General features: G+C 43.6%; 1 protein-coding gene across 2 annotated transcripts in view; it reads right to left on the bottom strand.

The window, feature by feature from the left end:
• The window catches only part of SNX5 (sorting nexin 5), an 83,462-nt gene that overhangs the window by 5,352 nt on the left and 58,886 nt on the right, over window positions 1-19,224 (bottom strand). For both annotated transcript variants that reach the window (XM_030196257.1, XM_030196258.1), the window contains exons 8-12: window positions 16,192-16,267; window positions 14,647-14,686; window positions 14,465-14,551; window positions 8,226-8,385; window positions 4,795-4,880 (exon numbers count right to left, since the gene is read on the bottom strand). In XM_030196257.1, coding sequence (XP_030052117.1) covers window positions 4,795-4,880; window positions 8,226-8,385; window positions 14,465-14,551; window positions 14,647-14,686; window positions 16,192-16,267 — 449 coding nt within the window. The remainder of the gene's footprint in view (window positions 1-4,794; window positions 4,881-8,225; window positions 8,386-14,464; window positions 14,552-14,646; window positions 14,687-16,191; window positions 16,268-19,224) is intronic.

The following is a 19,224-nucleotide window of genomic DNA, read 5'->3' as shown; positions in this document are numbered from 1 at the left end:
CAGAGTGTAGTTAGACAATATATTTTGTTAGTGTGCATCAGTAAGAGATATTATATTGCATATAAGCTATTGCAGAGTGTTTCTATTTTTCTACCTATAATAAATAATAATAATATCATCTGTGACGTGGCTTCTGTTCTTTGGCGGGGAACAAAACACTGGCAGGGTGCCAGCACCAAGGTTCCCGTATAATGTACCCCTAGGCTGAGCTAGGAACCTTGGAATAAGTAATCTGTGGGTAATTATTATCCTGAGTATTATCTATTTACACCCTACAGAAGCTGGTCAATTATTTGGCTATAACACCTCATGATGCCTCTTGGCTACTAGCCCACAAAAACAACCACCCTAACTTGCTATCAGTTCTCCAAAATGCTTAACCTACATTTAGCCGCAATTGGTCTAGAAAGCAAACGCTCTGAACACGCTCTTTCAGGATAGGTACAGCAAACACCGCAAGTCAGGTAGGCCTATCTAGGGATCAGATCACGGCTATTGGCAGGTAGAAATGAGATACATAACCAGGCCACACCTATGTTAAATTTAATGCTATTCTGCTCAGTACATTGTGGATCTCCTCTGGTGTTCCACAATGATCAATTGTCCTGTCTTGTCTCACATAGGTCCATGCGTTGCATGGATCTGCGTTCACTCCTTTGTACACTGGGCACACAGAAGGGCCCTTTCATGTCCATCCGGCAAAGAGCTCAGTCTGTCATGTTACACTGGAGTGGCTAGGACAGCGGGGAATGAGGTGGGATCAACTAATGCCAACAATCCTGGCTCAGCAACATGTTCACATACCACTATGGGCCTTCATCATTCACCTTGAAGGTAATGAACCAACGTCTACCCACAGCATAGAGCTGGTAAACAAGATGCCGCGGGACATCTTGGAAATATCGAGACTATGCCCAATGACACAACTGATATGGTCCCACATCATCCCTCTGTAGTAAGGCATGGAGAAAAGTCCTACTGCACAGCAGAGAGAACCAGATAAAAGATTAACAAGTGGATGCACAAATTAATGCAAGCACTCCGAGGAATGAACACTACACATGATATCATGGTAGAAGGCTGTCCAGGGCTTTAATGCCTAGATGAAGCACACTTAGCAGACACAGGGTTAGATATATTTATCAGCGACATACAAGATATCACTGACAGGTTCCTGTTGAAGGATGGTTGCAGCATGAAAATATAACTATAGGTGGGGACTCGCAACAAATGAGGAGTCACTGACTTGAGTTTGTAGCGAGTATGGCATGAGGGAGGTAACACAAAGAGCCTACAATGGTATTTCGGAGGCCATCTAAGGTTGTGTTTCAAGAAAAATGCCCTCCAGAGTGAGGAAACCTGCACAGACTTGAAATAGTAGCCCCTCTTGGATGGAGAGGCATGACCAAGCTACAAGCGAAGAATTTCCCTGGCTTGGACGGCAGGGGGATAGGGACAACAAGCAGAAGGAACCGGATAAGTTTGTACGGAAACCTGGTATAGAAAACGGACGCAAGGAACAACCAGCTTATACGGTGGTACCTATTTGTCACAACCATGAGTTAAAGTTGTGTAAGTTATTTGGCATTGAAACATTTGGTCTTCAAATGGTTCCCACACCACAAGCAACGTGGCTCAGGGTTACCCCAAGTTTAGCAAGTTACTAGGTAGAGGTTGCAAATGTCATTTATGTTAGTTACAACTGAACATCCCAACTATGGGCTAAGTCAGCGATGTATATGTAACCATGCTGTAGCCTTTTCAATAAACTTTCCTTTTTGGACAAAATTTTGGTCGTGGTCATTAGTACAGAAAACAAAGCTGGAAGGAGGATAGGGCAGGAGGTATGATCTGCTGTTGGCTGACTTGTGTCCCCTCGTGCAGCCCTATATTGGGAATAATGTGGCCCACATCTGGCATACTTTGTTTCCTTCAGTAAATGGTTTGAACCTTTACCTCGTCTACATGTGTGATCTGCTCCTGTCTCCAGTCTTTACTTGCCAGAGGCCAGCAGGCTCTAAATTTATTGGTGGAGTAATGTGCTCAGATCTCAGAAGATAACTGCCCACTCTGGGGATAAAAAGTTTTTCTGGGTGTATATGACAGTTTGCACTCTTAAAATGGCTCTTATAAATTTACCCCTCCCCATGTGTGAAAGTAAATTAGAACAGTTAAGAGTCAGCTGCTGTTAGACCACAGAAAAGGATTACTATAATCAGGGATTTTTTTTATAAGCTGCAATATTTAGTATAGTAAATGAGTATATATATTTTTTCTTTACTATTGCTTGTATATGTTAACGCCATGCACTCTCGATGATCTGGGCTTGAAAATTGTTCTTCGTTACTTTTAGAGATTATTTTCTGTGTGATTAATCATTATATAAATGTCCTTGTTTCTTTGAGTAAAGTGGTAGCAGTGTTAGTCCATTTTAAAGGTAATAAATAAGAAATAAAACAAAAAAAAGAGAAAAAGAAAATGAGATGATAAATTAGTCCAATAAAAAAATTATCTTATTTTCTTTTCTATTTTTAATTTTATTTCTATTTATCATCTTGTTTCTTTGGAAACTTACAATTAAAAAGAAAATATTTACAGCCACTCCCCAGGTGTAAATATCCAGGGCTTCATTTTAGTCTCGATTTCTGCAGCTTTTCTGGGGCCTCTATTTGGTGGTTACCCTTGGGCAGTAGCACAACAGTCTAGGAGTGTTGGAACAACCACACATGTTGGATGTGGAGTTCCAGGTCAGGGCAGTGGTACTGCTTCCCTACACTGTAGAGCTTATTCAGAAGCTCTTGGGGGAGGGGGGGAGCCTGAAGTCCACCCAGGTCACAGGTGCTTAAGGGTCTGGAAGATAAGACTATTGGCCCAATCAGGGGCTGCTACTAAAAGAACCTGCTGTAAAATTATTACTTCCTCTAGGTTCAATCATTACTGGTATTAAAAGGGGCACTAGCCTCAGACTTCTTTTGATGCATGTAATAAGCCACTTTCAACAACTGATCTTAGAAAGCTAGAGGAGGTAGTGGAAAAACAGAAAAACATATAGAAAAAAAAACAAAAAAGTGATGACATAAAAAATCATTTCTTAATGAGCAATCCTAAACTCGCTTAAAAATTGTGGCCTTCATGTGATTTACATTTCATTTAAAATCATTCTTCTCTACCAGGAGGCATTAGTACTCAGGAACAAAGTAGTTTAAATGCGCAAATGCAATACAGTGATTTTATATAACCAGCTGACATTTACAACATGGCTTCAATCATTTATACATGCTAGGGGAATTTTCAGAGAGGCTTTTTAATGCCTGCATATGTGGAACACACAATTAACCCCTTGATATTTTACTGAAAGTTTTTTGTTTTGTTTTTTTAAATCAGCTTGCAAGCTTATTGCAGCAGCTTAACTGGCATGCTATTTCTTCATGAACCAATACAGGGCATAAGAGACCTGGTTAAGTGCATGAGCGCATGAGAGGGTGTGTCTGCATGAGTGCGTGAGAGAGTACCTTTGTGGGCGCGAGTGCTTGTGCACAAGAGGGGGAGCGTGCCCCTTTGTGGGTGCGAGTGCTTGTGCACAAGAGGGGGAAAGTGCCCCTTTGTGGGCGCGAGTGCTTGTGCACAAGAGGAGGAGAGTGCCCCTTTGTGGGCACGAGTGCTTGTGCACAAGAGGAGGAGAGTGCCCCTTTGTGGGCACGAGTGCTTGTGCACAACAGAGGGAGAGGGGAAGAGCACCTTTGTGGGCCAAGTATGTGTGCATACCTATGCATGCATACAAAAACAGATGAATAGAGCCTCTCCAACAGATCCTATCACTTTAATGAAAACACACCTAAAAACACTACAGGATACAAAATAGTGAGTCTCACAAAGGCCAAGTTTCTAATGGCCATTTACCCAGGCAAACTGACAGTTAAATAAATTAAAAAAAGAAGGAAAAAAAAAAGCCCTCCTACCCGTTGACTGGGGAAAAACATGTGCATTTTATAAGAGCAAGGAGCAGGCATTCCAGGTGGCATATTCAGGGGGGAGGGAAGGAAAGAATATGCCTAGCGTACATTTTCAAATCCATACACGTTGCTTTCAAGGGGAAACAGTACCTACAGGAAAAGCAGGTGCTTCTCCCCAGGGCTGTTTTCAAAAGGGAAAAGCATGCTTGTGTTTTCCTTGGGAAACTGGTGCATAGCCCACAGGTAGAAAAGCGCCATGAGTGCTGCATCTACTGTGTGTAGGTATGTTCAAAACTGCCCACTATGTGGCTCGAATCATCACAAACTATGGCAAGTTAGCCTACACCAGTAATAGAAAATAATTTATAATTAACTTATGCTTAGAGTATCTACCAGAGAGAAAAGGGAAAACCAAAGTACCCCCCCCCCCCCCAAGTCATCTTGATTTCTCTAAATCTCAACCACGATTGCTCCCCAGGACTAAACTATCTGAGATTTGGGCATCTGCACCCCAGGGATACCTGCAGGGAGAGTACACAGTTGTTGAATGAGTATATGGCATGATCTATGAGCAAAATTCCAACTGTGACATGGAGTTTTTATTCTGATTGCTGCCTTGTGATCTGGCGAGATTTCCATAGTTAGGAACTCATGAATCTGCTGCCCCGGAGCAGTGCAAAGAAGCAAACATCCATTCTCTCCTAAATGACTTTAGTAAACTGGATGCTCACTGCATAAGCCCAGTTAACACTATCTGCCAGCAGTAGTGTCCTCAATCGGGCAGATTGCTGTTTAGTGAAAGAAAGCTGTATGTCAGAAGGGGCAGGAGGAGACAACTTACTCTGGCATGCTTAATTTCCAGTTCTGTCATTTCAATGAGATTTTTACGGAACGCAATGACTTTTCTTCGCTTAAAACTAATCAGTTCTGCAAAACACAAATGAAAACAAGAATTGTACAAAGAGCAAAAGTTGCAGGATACACTTTTGTGTTTGTGTGTTTTTCTTAACAGCAGACAGCGGCATGTCTTGCAGGGCAATGTTTTTTCCCAGGTTTTCACAATATCCATAATGAATATGTAGGAGTTAAATTTGCATATGATGAAAGCAGTGCATGCAAATCTGATGCATGTTCATTACTCATACCCTGAAAACCAGACTGACTGGGGAATTAGTCCAGGACAGGCTTGAGAAACACTGCGGTAGGGAGGGGAACATAAAACTAGCAGTCCAGGCACAGAGAGGGAGTAGCTTACTAGTTAGATCCATGAACTGAGAATCAGGACTCAAATCCCACTTCTCTCACAGGCACTGGTTGTGACTTAGACAAATCACACTATCTCTTGTTGCCTGAGGTACCCATTTAACACCGACCTGTCTAAGGTACCTGAACACTTATTACGCAACTGTAGAGCGCTGCATACATCTATGAATGCACTGAAAGACGTGGCAGAACTCTGGGTTTTATTCCCAACTGCAACAGACTCTGTATGATCCTGGAGGAGTCGCATCACCAATTTGTTATATAGTTAGTACTAGTGGGCAGATGATCAAAAGCCCCACGCTATTCCAAACAAAACTCTAAAAATAGCACTGGAACAGTGCGGGGCTTTACCGCACCTATGATCAGAAATATTGGCATGCAAATTTAAGAACGCAATTCTCTCTGATCATGGGGTAGAAATGCGGGAGACCTCCGTCCTCTTCCATTGGCACTGCCTGAAAAATGGCGACGCCCAGCCCAGTGCATCCTGGGATGCGCTGGGCGTTGCCACTTTCCAGGCATCGCCGATGGAAGAGGAGGGAGGCCACCTCCCTCCTCCAACTGAAGGTAGGGTGGTGGGGAAGGGCCGCTAAACTATCAGGTGTGGGGGGGGTGGAGTTTACCTGCGACCCATTGGGCCACCAGGGACATCGTAGGCATGCTGGGGGGGGGGGGGGGGGTTAGGGGGGCTGGAGACCCACCAAATCTGCAGCCCCCTCTGAACCTGTGTTGGGGGGGGGGTCGGGGTTCCTGTGGGGGGCTGCTACATTGAGGGAAATGGGGGCCTGCTAGCATGCAAATGTATGCTGGAGAGGGCTCACCATGCCTCTTCAATGGTCTGCAAACCCTAATGCCAGCTCCGAGCTGGTGTAGGGTTTGCCACGGCCAGCACGCCAATCTTTGGTGCGCTGGTCACTGATCACTGGGGATTAATAGGTTTAGCATGCATATGCATGCTACTTGTGCGAAGAGCCCTGTTTTGCATGCTAGTTGCATTCAGAGCCCGCGAGCGCATTGTTTCACGCGCGCGGGGGCTCTGATCATAGGATGGTAGCAAATGCAGGTGCTACTAGCCTCTAGCGCCTGCATTTGCTTCTGATCCTCGGCCCATAGGTTAGCTGAGGAACAGCCACATGGGATGGAACTATGAAAAGGGAGCTACGAAGGCCCAGCTACAATCACATCAACATCATATTTCTGAAGCTCTCATTACACAGTTTAGAACAGAGCCTTCAAAAAGTCTGTAACAAGTTTATCATATTCAAAACATTTTCTTTCCTTGTGTATTGTGGTTGGAGACATTTGCCATCTCCTCTTCAGGGTTATTTTTCATAGAATTTACATGTTGAAGCAGGATTTTTTTTTCCATACACAAACAGCCCGGCACTACCCACAGCAGTGAGCAAAGCTCAATCCATGGCTGAGGCAGTTCTGGGCACCATTCATAAGGGAAAGCAGTTCCTAGTCTGCAGAGCCAGTTCCTGCTTTGACCTATAATGCCTGGGGCCAGGGGAGGGGGGGCACAAGGCTGGTAGGACCACAGCCTCCAATGGGCCCAGCCCATTCTCCTGCCTATGCCTGAGATGCTTTGCAGGAAGTGCTTAAAAACCTGATCCCACATTAGTGATTCCTACAGGCTGTTTTAAAGAAGTGGGTTAAGATCTTGGGGAACCAGGGTCAATTCCCTCTGCAGCTGTGCGTGACCCTGGGCAAGTCACTTATCCCTTCGTTGCACCAGGTATAACAGTGGTACCATAAACTACTTAGACTGAGTCCACTAAGGACAGAGCCAGTAACCTGTAAACTGCTTAGGTCTAAGCAGTATATAAATACTTGAATGAATACTCGGGAAATCTGCTGGGGGATCAGGGTGGAGTTGTGCTGTCTATGGATCTAACAGGCTTCATGGAATCATCCCGAGATGTGATTATGCAACTACATTTGTAATTACTTCTGTGCTAGAATCTGGTCATAATCATATATTGTGTTTATGCTAGCTTCAGTCATCTTAAATCTTTCTTCAGGTCTAAAATTCATATATTTCCTGACTTGTTTTGATGTAAACACAAGAAATGCCATGAGTACCAAGTGTATCAATCTAGGGTCCTGGCTCTTGGAGCCACAAATTTGCTGAAATGTCCTTGTATTCGTTCTATTATATTTGATGGTAATTCTTTTTTGTTCTTTGATCGCAAACAGCTTCAAAACTTTTTATCTACAAAAGAGGTTATAGTGCCCGAAGAACTGGTAACTCAGACTTAACTCTGCTGTTAGGCCGGCTCTCATGTACTTTACTGGTGACTGTGCCCAAGTTTACACTTAACATTTCCTTTCTTTATTTTTGAATTAATTACTCCTCCCTTTAAACCCTTGTAATGGGCTAAAAATGTATTGTTTTTCCTTGGATTACTGATATTGCTTTCAATCTTTGTTTTTATTGCTTTTGATATTTGGTTTTCTTGGTTGCATTATTCACTTGTTTCTTGTAGTGAATTTGAAAGTATCTGCATAAAGAAATTTTAAAAATAAATAAAAAAGGGGCCAGGTTCCACACCCATCAGTTGGACCAGGGCTGCCGAGAGACAATGCTGGCCCCCCCCCCCCCCCCCACCTCCAGGCCGGCTTGTCTCCTCTTCTGCTCCGCTTTATTGCGCAGGTCCTTCTTCCTGCTGCGTCCAAACAGGAAGTAGTTCAGAAAGGAGGTGAGATATGGCAGGAAGAAGGATCTGTGGCTGGCAGAGCAAAGTTAATGCAATAGCATGCTAACTTATGTCAGTGCCGGGTAGGCCCCTCCTTGGAGGCTGGGCCCTGGGGAATTTTGCCCCCTCTTGGCAGCCCCGAGTTGGACCACTGTCACTGGAGTAACCAACTAGAAAAGACCCCACTGCTGCTGAAGGGATTCCCCCCTCCCCCGCCCCCACAAACATCTCCCTCCTATTACAGATGGGGGAGTGGGAAAAATGCAGATGGTAGCAAGATCAGGGAAATAGGCAGGAAGATCAATTTTACCTTGTTTTGCAGATTCTGAAAGCTTTTCAAATTTTTGGAGGGACTCTTGCTGATTGACTTCTGCCTGTTTGACATCTTTGCCTTTTAATCTGGCTTTATCCAGTGCTTTATTTGCATTTTCAAAGTCAACAAGAGCTCGTGTCCTTCTATACAAGAGATCCTAGGTAAATCAGATCGGAAGAAGGTGGAAAAATGCACAGATTACATGCAAGACAGATGCTGAATGTGGCAAGATATATGATGCACTTCATTCATGAGCATTAAATACCAATCCAATATGTAATGAATCGCATACAGAACACACAACCACAATGAAAACAGGATGTTAGAATAGGGATATATGTCCCCTAGAGGGCTCCTTTCTTTCAACAGCAAGCAGCCTACAAAAATGACACACTCTTTTTGGCTAAAATTCAAATGGAGGGTCTGAGCAATGAGCTGAGAATGGTCCCCGTATCTTAAAAAGGCCAAGGCAACACCCTGTGCAGTACGGGGGAGGGAAGCTTAACCTTCAGCCCTGTTGGAAATAGACTATGATCAAAGCAGGAGGGTTAAACGCACTGCACAAATCAGCCCTTTTTAGGTGATATTTCCAGACCATTTCATTTCAGAAGAGACCAGGGGAGGACTATACAAGCAAATGGAAAAACAATTAAATGCCAAAAGAATTCCGAAGTCCCTTTTGTGGTCTAAAATATACACCTTTACCTAGAAAAGGGGAAAACAGCAAGTGATTATTACATCTATATATCTTTCATTTCCTTTCTCACAATTTTAGACCTGGTTTCCCCTGAAATGGTGGGTTATGACCAGGGGCGTAGCTACGTGGGGCCACGGGGGCATGGGCCCCCACAGATTGAGCCCTGGTCCCCTCTACATTTGACCCCCCCCCCCTCCTAGTCGCCAACCCCCCCCCCCCCCCCCCCCCGCCGCATCAGGTACCTTGTTTGCTGGCGGGGTCCCCAAACCCCGCCAGCCGAAGAGTCTTCTTCAGCGCCGGTCGACTCCGGTGCCTTCGTTGTGTGATGATCTGTTTCTGACCCCTTACATCCTTGCACCGTGCATGTAGCCCCATGCAGGACGCAAGGCGTCAGATTATCATACAATGAAGGCGCCGGAGTCAACCGGCGCTGAAGACGACTCTTCGGTTGGTAGGGGTTGGGGACCCCCGCCAGCAAACAAGGTACCTGATGTGGCAGCGGGGCGGGGGGGGGGGGTTGCGGTTGTGGCGGCGGCTAAACAGTACCCCCCACCTCGGGTTCTGGCCCCCCCTTCCCGCCGAGGTCTGGCTACGCCCCTGGTTATGACTATACAATAGAGTTGGGCCCCCAGGTACATGGAGGGGTAACTTTATAAGAAGCTGCCTACTTTATAAAAGGAAACAGATGCCTAGGTGCCTTTAGAAAATAAATACCTGGAATCAACCCCAATAATGTGCAAAGCTAACACGCAAATTTACACCTGCTCCACAGGTGGTGTACATATGTGTTTGTGTACTCCATGTGTTCATGTATCAAGTACATGCCTGCACACTGTACGTCTGCCCAAACTACACCCACAGAGATGCCTAAGCACAGTCATTTCAGCACATGTATTTATACATGTGTACAGCACCATGCAATTTTTTAAGTGCCTGTTGACATGTAAAACAGGTTTTACACTTGAAAATAATTTAGGCACCACAAGGCTGTGATGTAGGAGCCTATTCTATAAAGCAAGAGTTCTCAAATCCAGTCCTCGAGGTCCACAACTTAGCCTGGTTCTCACAATTTCCACACGGTATTGATGTGGTAGGGACATGTGTAATAATATGGAGCTCCTCCCCTGTGTATGCCCACCTTATAAATACCCACTATGTAAGTTAAGCAGGTATTTGCAGAACAGCACTGAGGCAGGCTGTCTGCATTTATAAGCACTGTGTTTACACATCCACATGTATAAGCCATTATTCAAACTACAAAATACATAGTAAAAATTTTTTTAGATACATTAAAAGCAGGAAACCGGCCAAAGAGTCGGTTGGGCCGCTGGACGAAAATGGTGTTAAAGGGGCGATCAAGGAGGACAAAGCCGTAGCGGAGAAATTAAATGAATTCTTTGCTTCGGTCTTCACCGAGGAGGATTTGGGGGGGACACCGGTGCCGGAAAGAATATTTGAAGCGGGGGAGTCGGAGAAACTAAACAAATTCTCTGTAACCTTGGAGGATGTAATGGGTCAGTTCAGCAAGCTGAAGAGTAGTAAATCACCGGGACCTGATGGTATTCATCCCAGAGTATTAATAGAACTAAAAAATGAACTTGCGGAGCTACTGTTAGAAATATGCAATCTGTCCCTAAAATCGAGTGTAGTACCGGAAGACTGGAGGGTAGCCAATGTTACTCCGATTTTTAAGAAGGGTTCCAGAGGAGATCCGGGAAATTATAGACCGGTGAGTCTGACGTCGGTGCCGGGCAAGATGGTGGAGGCTATTATTAAGAATAAAATTGCAGAGCATATACAAAAACATGGACTGATGAGACAAAGTCAGCACGGATTTAGTGAAGGGAAGTCTTGCCTCACCAATCTAATGCATTTTTTTGAGGGGGTAAGCAAACATGTGGACAATGGGGAGCCGGTTGATATTGTATATCTGGATTTTCAGAAGGCGTTTGACAAAGTGCCGCACGAAAGACTCCTGAAGAAATTGCAGAGTCATGGAATCGGAGGTAGGGTATTATTATGGATTAAAAACTGGTTGAAAGATAGGAAGCAGAGAGTAGGATTGCGTGGCCAGTATTCTCAGTGGAGGAGGGTAGTTAGTGGGGTCCCGCAGGGGTCTGTGCTGGGTCCGTTGCTTTTTAATGTATTTATAAATGACCTAGAGATGGGAATAACTAGTGAGGTAATTAAATTCGCCGATGACACAAAATTATTTAGGGTCGTCAAGTCGCAGGAGGAATGTGAACGATTACAGGAGGACCTTGCGAGACTGGGAGATTGGGCGTGCAAGTGGCAGATGAAGTTCAATGTTGACAAGTGCAAAGTGATGCATGTGGGTAAGAGGAACCCGAATTATAGCTACATCTTGCAAGGTTCCGCGTTAGGAGTTACGGATCAAGAAAGGGATCTGGGTGTCGTCGTCGATGATACGCTGAAACCTTCTGCTCAGTGTGCTGCTGCGGCTAGGAAAGCGAATAGAATGTTGGGTGTTATTAGGAAGGGTATGGAGTCCAGGTGTGCGGATGTTATAATGCCGTTGTATCGCTCCATGGTGCGACCGCACCTGGAGTATTGTGTTCAGTACTGGTCTCCGTATCTCAAAAAAGATATAGTAGAATTGGAAAAGGTACAGCGAAGGGCGACGAAAATGATAGTGGGGATGGGACGACTTTCCTATGAAGAGAGGCTGAGAAGGCTAGGGCTTTTTAGCTTGGAAAAGAGACGGCTGAGGGGAGATATGATAGAAGTGTATAAAATAATGAGTGGAATGGATCGGGTGGATGTGAAGCGACTGTTCACGCTATCCAAAAATACTAGGACTAGAGGGCATGAGTTGAAGCTACAGTGTGGTAAATTTAAAACGAATCGGAGAAAATTTTTCTTCACCCAACGTGTAATTAGACTCTGGAATTCGTTGCCGGAGAACGTGGTACGGGCGGTTAGCTTGACGGAGTTTAAAAAGGGGTTAGATAGATTCCTAAAGGACAAGTCCATAGACCGCTATTAAATGGACTTGGAAAAATTCCGCATTTTTAGGTATAACTTGTCTGGAATGTTTTTACGTTGGGGGAGCGTGCCAGGTGCCCTTGACCTGGATTGGCCACTGTCGGTGACAGGATGCTGGGCTAGATGGACCTTTGGTCTTTCCCAGTATGGCACTACTTATGTACTTATGTACGCACATAATGTGCATGTAAATGTGGGTGCCCAGGTTACAGAACTGTCCCAAGAGGTAGTGATATATAATTTCACCTCATAACACTGCAGAACTACTTCATGTAATATTAAATGATGTTTCCACAGCCATCAATGAGAAAGTACCCTTTACTTTGCAGGACTGACTTGGGAAACACTGTTTTAAAAATGTCAGCACAATAGCCAGCAATACCTCAAGCCCTTAGAGTTTGTGGAGAGCCAACTGCCCCTTCCCACTCCCCCTACAACTTTCATACATAAAGACTTGTACCCATTTCAGGTGATTTTTATCTATCGAGAGAGAGAGAGAGAGAGAGAGAGAGAGATCTATCACCTGAATTTATTTATCTATTGGTGGGTTGGTTGGTACAAAGCAGGTAGATAATGAAGAAGATTAGCATTACTAATATAAGTTACATGAACAGTTTAATATAAGACCTTACTGAAAAGGAAAGCTTTTAAGAATTTACAGAAGGTCAAGTAGTCATTGATAAATCTTACTTCCCGTGGAATAGAATTCCACCATTTAGTACTCAGATGAGAAAAATGTCTAATTAATGCGGACCTGATATTTTTGTAATTTTAGAAGTGTAGAATGAGGTAGTCCCTTGCACCTGGTTTAGCACTGCGAGTGGGAAGGTCTATCATGTCCAGTATATCAACTGGTGCCAACCCACAGATGGATTTTTATAGATGAATATACAAGTTTTGAAGATGATTTTAGCTTTTAAAGGAAGCCAATCAGACCTTTCTTTCCAATAACTACTTTTTCACTACTTGGACACTGGACAGAAGCAGGCATGACACAGGAATGAGTTGGCCTCCTATTCTCACTGGTAAATCCTCGGTGACATGGGGTAGGACCTTAGCTCTATTCCTAGTTCAGCTCTTCTACTACTCAGGCTGGCTGGTGACAATGAAGCAACAGCACTCAGCCAAGGGCTAACTAAAGCAAGCTAGAACTCAGGGAGCAGCTGTCCAATTGAATCCGCAGCTAATACAGCCGACGCTGCACCTGCAACTGTAATTCCAATAAACCCACTTTTCCACCAGCTGATCTACGTATACAACTATCTGAATCCTTTTGTTTTTGTTCATGGACTAATGTCTTGAACTGCATTCTCATTTCTCATCACCTAAAGGTGGAGAAAAAGTAAGCTTTAGCCACGCTCACCAGAAAAATAAAAAAAGCTGAGCTCCCAAATACAGGCTCCTAAATTTGAATCTTATTTTAACCAAACTTAGGAGCCTACGTGTTCCTCTTAATTTAGGAGCTTAAAAGTAGGCCTGCCATCATTTGCCTAGATTTATGAACTTAATTTATGAGCCTAGTGCTGAAAATCACTGCTAACCTCTTTACTTTTTCTGCCCCGCTGCCACCCATTTTTGTGCACCTAAATTTAGAAGTTTAGTGAGATTTTGAGTACAAATGTAGGCATTCCACCCTAATAAATTTTCAGAGCAATTTGGGAGCATAAATCCTTTGAATATAAACCTCATTAATACTATTTAAAAAAAAAACCAACAACATACACCTCTTAATTTATTTACTTGCCTTTCAGAAATTGTTACATTCTTGATATACCATCTTTCTGTGGTACAACTAAAACAGTTTACATATATTATATGCAGGTACTTTCTCTGTCCTTAGTGAGCTCATAATCTAGATTTTGTAGCCGGGGGAAACCAGTTCCCTCCCCCCCACCCCCATATTCTCAGCCTACTGTACTAACCATTGGGTTACACTTCCACTCCAGGCCTGGCTCCTCTTACTCCACCTTCCTATTGCTTTCTGTGGTCTTTACTCATTTAACTACAGATTCAAGACAAGTAGGATTAGATCAGTTTGACAATGTGAACCTGGGCCAGAGAATTTTAAAATAAATAACTCTCTCCCTTAAGCATTCCAGATATATTTACTGCTTAATTTAACTGCAAAGCTCTTATGGCTGCAGTGATCCGGGAGATATAACTAGTAGTTTCATGGTCTCCGAAGCTCATATACTATTTCAATTTTGAATAAACCTTATGCAGGTCTAAAAGGAAGTATCAAAATGAATACAATCAGGTGTGTTTTAACAATTTAAAAAACATACACATAACATCTGCCAGCAGTTTTGTACAAATGATTTAGCAGAGACAAAGCTTCCAAATACCTGTGGAAGACCAAATCAAATATGGCTAAAGCTCCCTCATGCATTACACCAATGGTCTCTAATTGTTCTCATACCTCACACTAACATTATTGGCTTTTGTCTCACCTAGAACGTAAACCAAACTGAACCCTGGAAAGGGGATATTAGCAGTATACAATAATTGATTTGATTTGAAAGCATGGCCATACCTTCGCTGCTTCTATATCCAGCATGTAGTATCTTAGCAGCTCAGAAAGCTTTAAATCTTCATCTGATGCCACTCGACCTTCTACTTTCTAAAAAGGGGACAGATTGTAAAAGACGGCTGGGTTAATCTTCATCATAGAGACACAAAAGCAAAGGCAGCACTCGCACGCATTAATAATCTCACCCGAAGTTTTTCAAACAGCTCTGCAAGTTTCAGTAAGTACCTGGAAACCAGCAAAAAAAGAAAAACAAATTATTTTTTTTGTAGTCTTTACCAAAAACAGGCTTTTGCTGAAGCTCTTATACCTTAAAATCAAATAGGGGAATTTTCAATGCCAAGCAGTTAGCTTTTTTTTTTTTTTTTTTAATTAATTTAAATGCCGGCTACAGCTATTACATAAATGTGTACATTCAGCAATTACCTGGGTAGTGCTTGAACATCACCACTATCTGGATAATTTTTAGCCCCATCTTCGCTCCAACCCAGATCCTTCCCATTTTACATGGACTATATGGGGCTGCTCAGTCACAAATTCAAGTCTATACTGTCTGTATAAAATTTGAAAACTCCTCTTATTGACCTATAAGTGCATTCACTCTGCAGCTCCTCAGTACCTCTCCACTCTCATCTCTCCCTACATTCCTCCCCGGGAACTCCGTTCACTGGGCAAATCTCTCTTCTCCTCCACTGCTAACTCCAGACTCCGTTCCTTTTATCTTGCTGCACCATATGCCTGGAATAGACTTCCTGAGCCGGTACGTCAAACTCCATCTCTGGCAGTCTTCAAATCTAAGCTAAAAGCCCACCTTTTTGATGCTGCTTTTAACTCCTAACCCTTATTCACTTGTTCAGAACCCTTATTTTATCATCCTCACTTTAATATTCCCTTATCTCTTGTGTGTCCTGTTTGTCCTAATTAGATTGTAAGCTATGTCGAGCAGGGTCTGTCTCTTCATGTTCAAGTGTACAGTGCTGCCTACGTCTAGTAGCGCTTTAGAAATGATGAGTAGTAGTAGTAAAACCTATGGATAGAAGATTCATATGGATACCACCAGTCAGTATCTACACTGTTCACAATAATTATAGTGTTAAGTAGGTTCTAGTGCACAACTCAACATCTTCCATCAGCTACAGTAAGCAAAAGCACCCATGGAAAGATTCCACCTCCCCTCCTATGGGTATCCTTGCTTAATGTAGCTGATGGTAGTTTTTTAGCCAGGACACAGACTTAGGTTTACTTCTGCTGAAGCTAAGGGAGCCGACTTTGTAATCAACAGGAGCAGGACGAGCCTCCGTAACCATGTTTTTATTTCTGCCTCTCTATAGCCCATCTCTCTCCAGTCTTCAGCCTGCAGAGGAAGAGCTACATCCTTCCTTTCAGGTTCCCATGGAGTAGAGGAGGCCTCTTGGTCTTTCCCTAGCTAGCTCAGTTGTTTGGTCTTTTCAATGCATCAACCACTTCCTGCTCCACGCTACCTTCTGGCTCCTCCTGCGGCCCAAGAGAATCAAGTCATTAGGGTGCATATACATTAGGGCTATCACCAAGAGCTCCCCAACAGACACTAAGCACTAAGTCACAGAACAAATATAATTTAAATGTTTGAACCTGGTTAACTTTGAATCTGCAAGGTTAGAATAACCCTCGTTTTTATGATTTGTGTTTATGAAACACTTTCTGAATGTTTTTCCAGTGAAGCACAACACTGCTGATCAGGTATAACTACTTACTTCCTGATAGGCGATGTCTCCTCAGATGCAAGGCTGGTAAAGTCAGCCGACATGTGGATGTGGTCATCTGCAACATCTGTCCACAAACAAGGACCACATGATCAATGCCAGCTGTGCTGGAACATGCATGAACAGAGATCATGAGAGCCAAAACTGAAAAAACATTTTTTCAACCAATTAAAAAAAAATTACTGGCTTCCAAGTTCCTTAAATTTTCTTATTATTAAGGAATTGATATCTCTCTTCACCCGTGTAACTAAAGACCCAGACCCAGCTTACTGCTCCCTGTACTTCCGTACTCCACCTCTGTCCATTCTAGACTCATCTATTGTAACCTCATTATTTTCTATTGCAGGTTTTTTTTTTAATTGCCATTGCCTCTCTAATGCAGAATCACTTGCCTTTGGCAATACACTGGGCCCCTTCCATAAATCACATCTAGATAAACCAGGGTCCCCCCCCGAAACCATCTTATTGAGCCAACTTAAGAATTATCCTAAAAGAAGTTTGCAAATCCCTATAGCTAGGTCTGTAAGTCCTCAGAGAAGCAAGAAGCAAAATGTTTGGGCACTGATCTCTGTGTCTTGGCGAGTGCTTAGACCATTACAAAACTCGATGGCAAAATGTGTGTGTTGGGGAGAGGGTTATGTGCTAGGAGTATGGCAAAGCATAGGAATAACCTATAGAGAGCAGTGATTGCAACTCTAACACCAAGGGGTATAGGGCATTAGAGGCAAAAAAAACATAGTAAAAATTTTTTCGGTATATTAAAAGCAGGAAGCCGGCAAAAGAATCGGTTGGGCCGCTGGATGACCGAGGGGTAAAAGGGGCGATCAAGGAAGACAAAGACGTAGCGGAGAGACTGAATGAATTCTTTGCTTCGGTCTTCACAGAGGAAGATTTGGGTGGGATACCAGTGTCGGAAATGGTATTTCAAGCGGACGAGTCGGAGAAACTTACTGACTTCACGGTAAACCTGGAGAACGTAATGGGGCAGTTTGGCAAACTGAAGAGTAGCAAATCTCCTGGACCGGATGGTATTCATCCTAGAGTACTGATAGAACTGAAAAATGAGCTTGCGGAGCTACTGCTAGTGATATGCAACTTATCCTTAAAATCGAGCGTGGTACCGGAAGATTGGAGGGTGGCCAATGTAACGCCCATTTTTAAAAAAGGCTCCAGGGGAGATCCGGGAAATTATAGATCGGTGAGTCTGACGTCAGTACCGGGGAAAATGGTAGAGGCTATTATTAAAAACAAAATTACAGAGCACATCCGAGGACATGGATTACTGAGACCGAGTCAGCACGGCTTTTGTGTGGGGAAATCTTGCCTGACCAATTTACTTCAATTCTTTGAAGAAGTAAACAAACATGTGGACAAAGGGGAGCCAGTTGATATTGTGTATCTGGATTTTCAAAAGGCGTTTGACAAGGTACCTCATGAAAGGCTACAGAGGAAATTGGAGGGTCATGGGATAGGAGGAAATGTCCTATTGTGGATTAAAAACTGGTTGAAGGATAGGAAACAGAGAGTGGGGTTCCTCAGGGGTCTGTGTTAGGACCGCTGCTTTTTAATATATTTATAAATGATTTAGAGATGGGAGTAACTAGCGAGGTAATTAAATTTGCTGATGACACAAAGTTATTCAAAGTCGTTAACTCGCGACAGGATTGTGAAAAATTACAAGAGGACCTTACGAGACTGGGAGACTGGGCGGCTAAATGGCAGATGACGTTTAATGTGAGCAAGTGCAAGGTGATGCATGTGGGAAAAAAATCCCGAATTATAGCTACGTCATGCAAGGTTCCACGTTAGGAGTTACGGACCAAGAAAGGGATCTGGGTGTCGTCGTCGATAACACACTGAAACCTTCTGCTCAGTGTGCTGCTGCGGCTAGGAATGCGAATAGAATGTTGGGTATTATTAGGAAAGGTATGGAAAACAGGTGTGAGGATGTTATAATGCCGTTGTATCAATCCATGGTGCGACCGCCCCTTGAGTATTGTGTCACCGCATCTCAAGAAAGATATAGTAGAATTGGAAAAGGTGCAGCGAAGGGCGACTAAAATTATAGCAGGGATGGGACGACTTCCCTATGAAGAAAGACTAAGGAGGCTAGGGCTATTCAGCTTGGAGAAGAGACGGCTGAGGGGAGACATGATAGAGGTATATAAAATAATGAGTGGAGTGGAACAGGTAGATGTGAAGCGTCTGTTCACGCTTTCCAAAAATACTAGGACTAGGGGGCATGCGATTAAACTACAGTGTAGTAAATTTAAAACAAATCGGAGAAAATTTTTCTTCACCCAACGTGTAATTAAACTCTGGAATTCATTGCCGGAAAATGTGGTGAAGGCGGTTAGCTTAGCAGAGTTTAAAAAGGGGTTGGACGGTTTCCTAAAGGACAAGTCCATAAACCGCTACTAAACGGACTTGGAAAAATCCAAAATCCCAGGAATAACATGTATAGAATGTTTGTACGTTTGGGAAGCTTGCCAGGTGCCCTTGGCCTGGATTGACCGCTGTCGTGGACAAGATGCTGGGCTCGATGGACCCTTGGTCTTTTCCCAGTATGGCATTACTTATGTACTTATGTACATAAACTTGTGCCAGGAGTCTTTACTGCTCTGATCTTGTTCTTACAGGGAACAAGTAAAAGCAAATCTACATATCTAGCTATGGACTGGTTGAAAAAAACAAACAAACACAAAAGAGCTTATTAGATAAAGACCCTTGCCACAAGTTATATTCTGAACTAAGGCACAGTACATATTTACATGAAGGGGCGATGCCATAATTTCTTCTCCCTTAATATGGCTGGCGGAATCCCCAAGCCCCGCCAGCCGAAGACCTCCTTCCCGCTGAACAAACTTCTCCCCGCCAGCGCCCACCCCCCGCTCACAGCCGCATGCTGCACTCACTCACATGCTCATAGCCAGGCTCTAGTCTAGAACCTCTCCCTGTGACACACTTCCTGCTGCCGTTCCAGCAGAGCCTAGCTGTGACTATGAGCCCGTGAGTGAGTGTTGC

The sequence above is a fragment of the Microcaecilia unicolor genome, chromosome 3 (genome assembly GCF_901765095.1).
Source record: "Microcaecilia unicolor chromosome 3, aMicUni1.1, whole genome shotgun sequence".
NCBI lineage: Eukaryota > Metazoa > Chordata > Amphibia > Gymnophiona > Siphonopidae > Microcaecilia > Microcaecilia unicolor.
The sequence above is the reverse complement of the archived record's forward strand: the minus strand, read 5'-3'. Positions and strand labels throughout refer to the sequence as shown.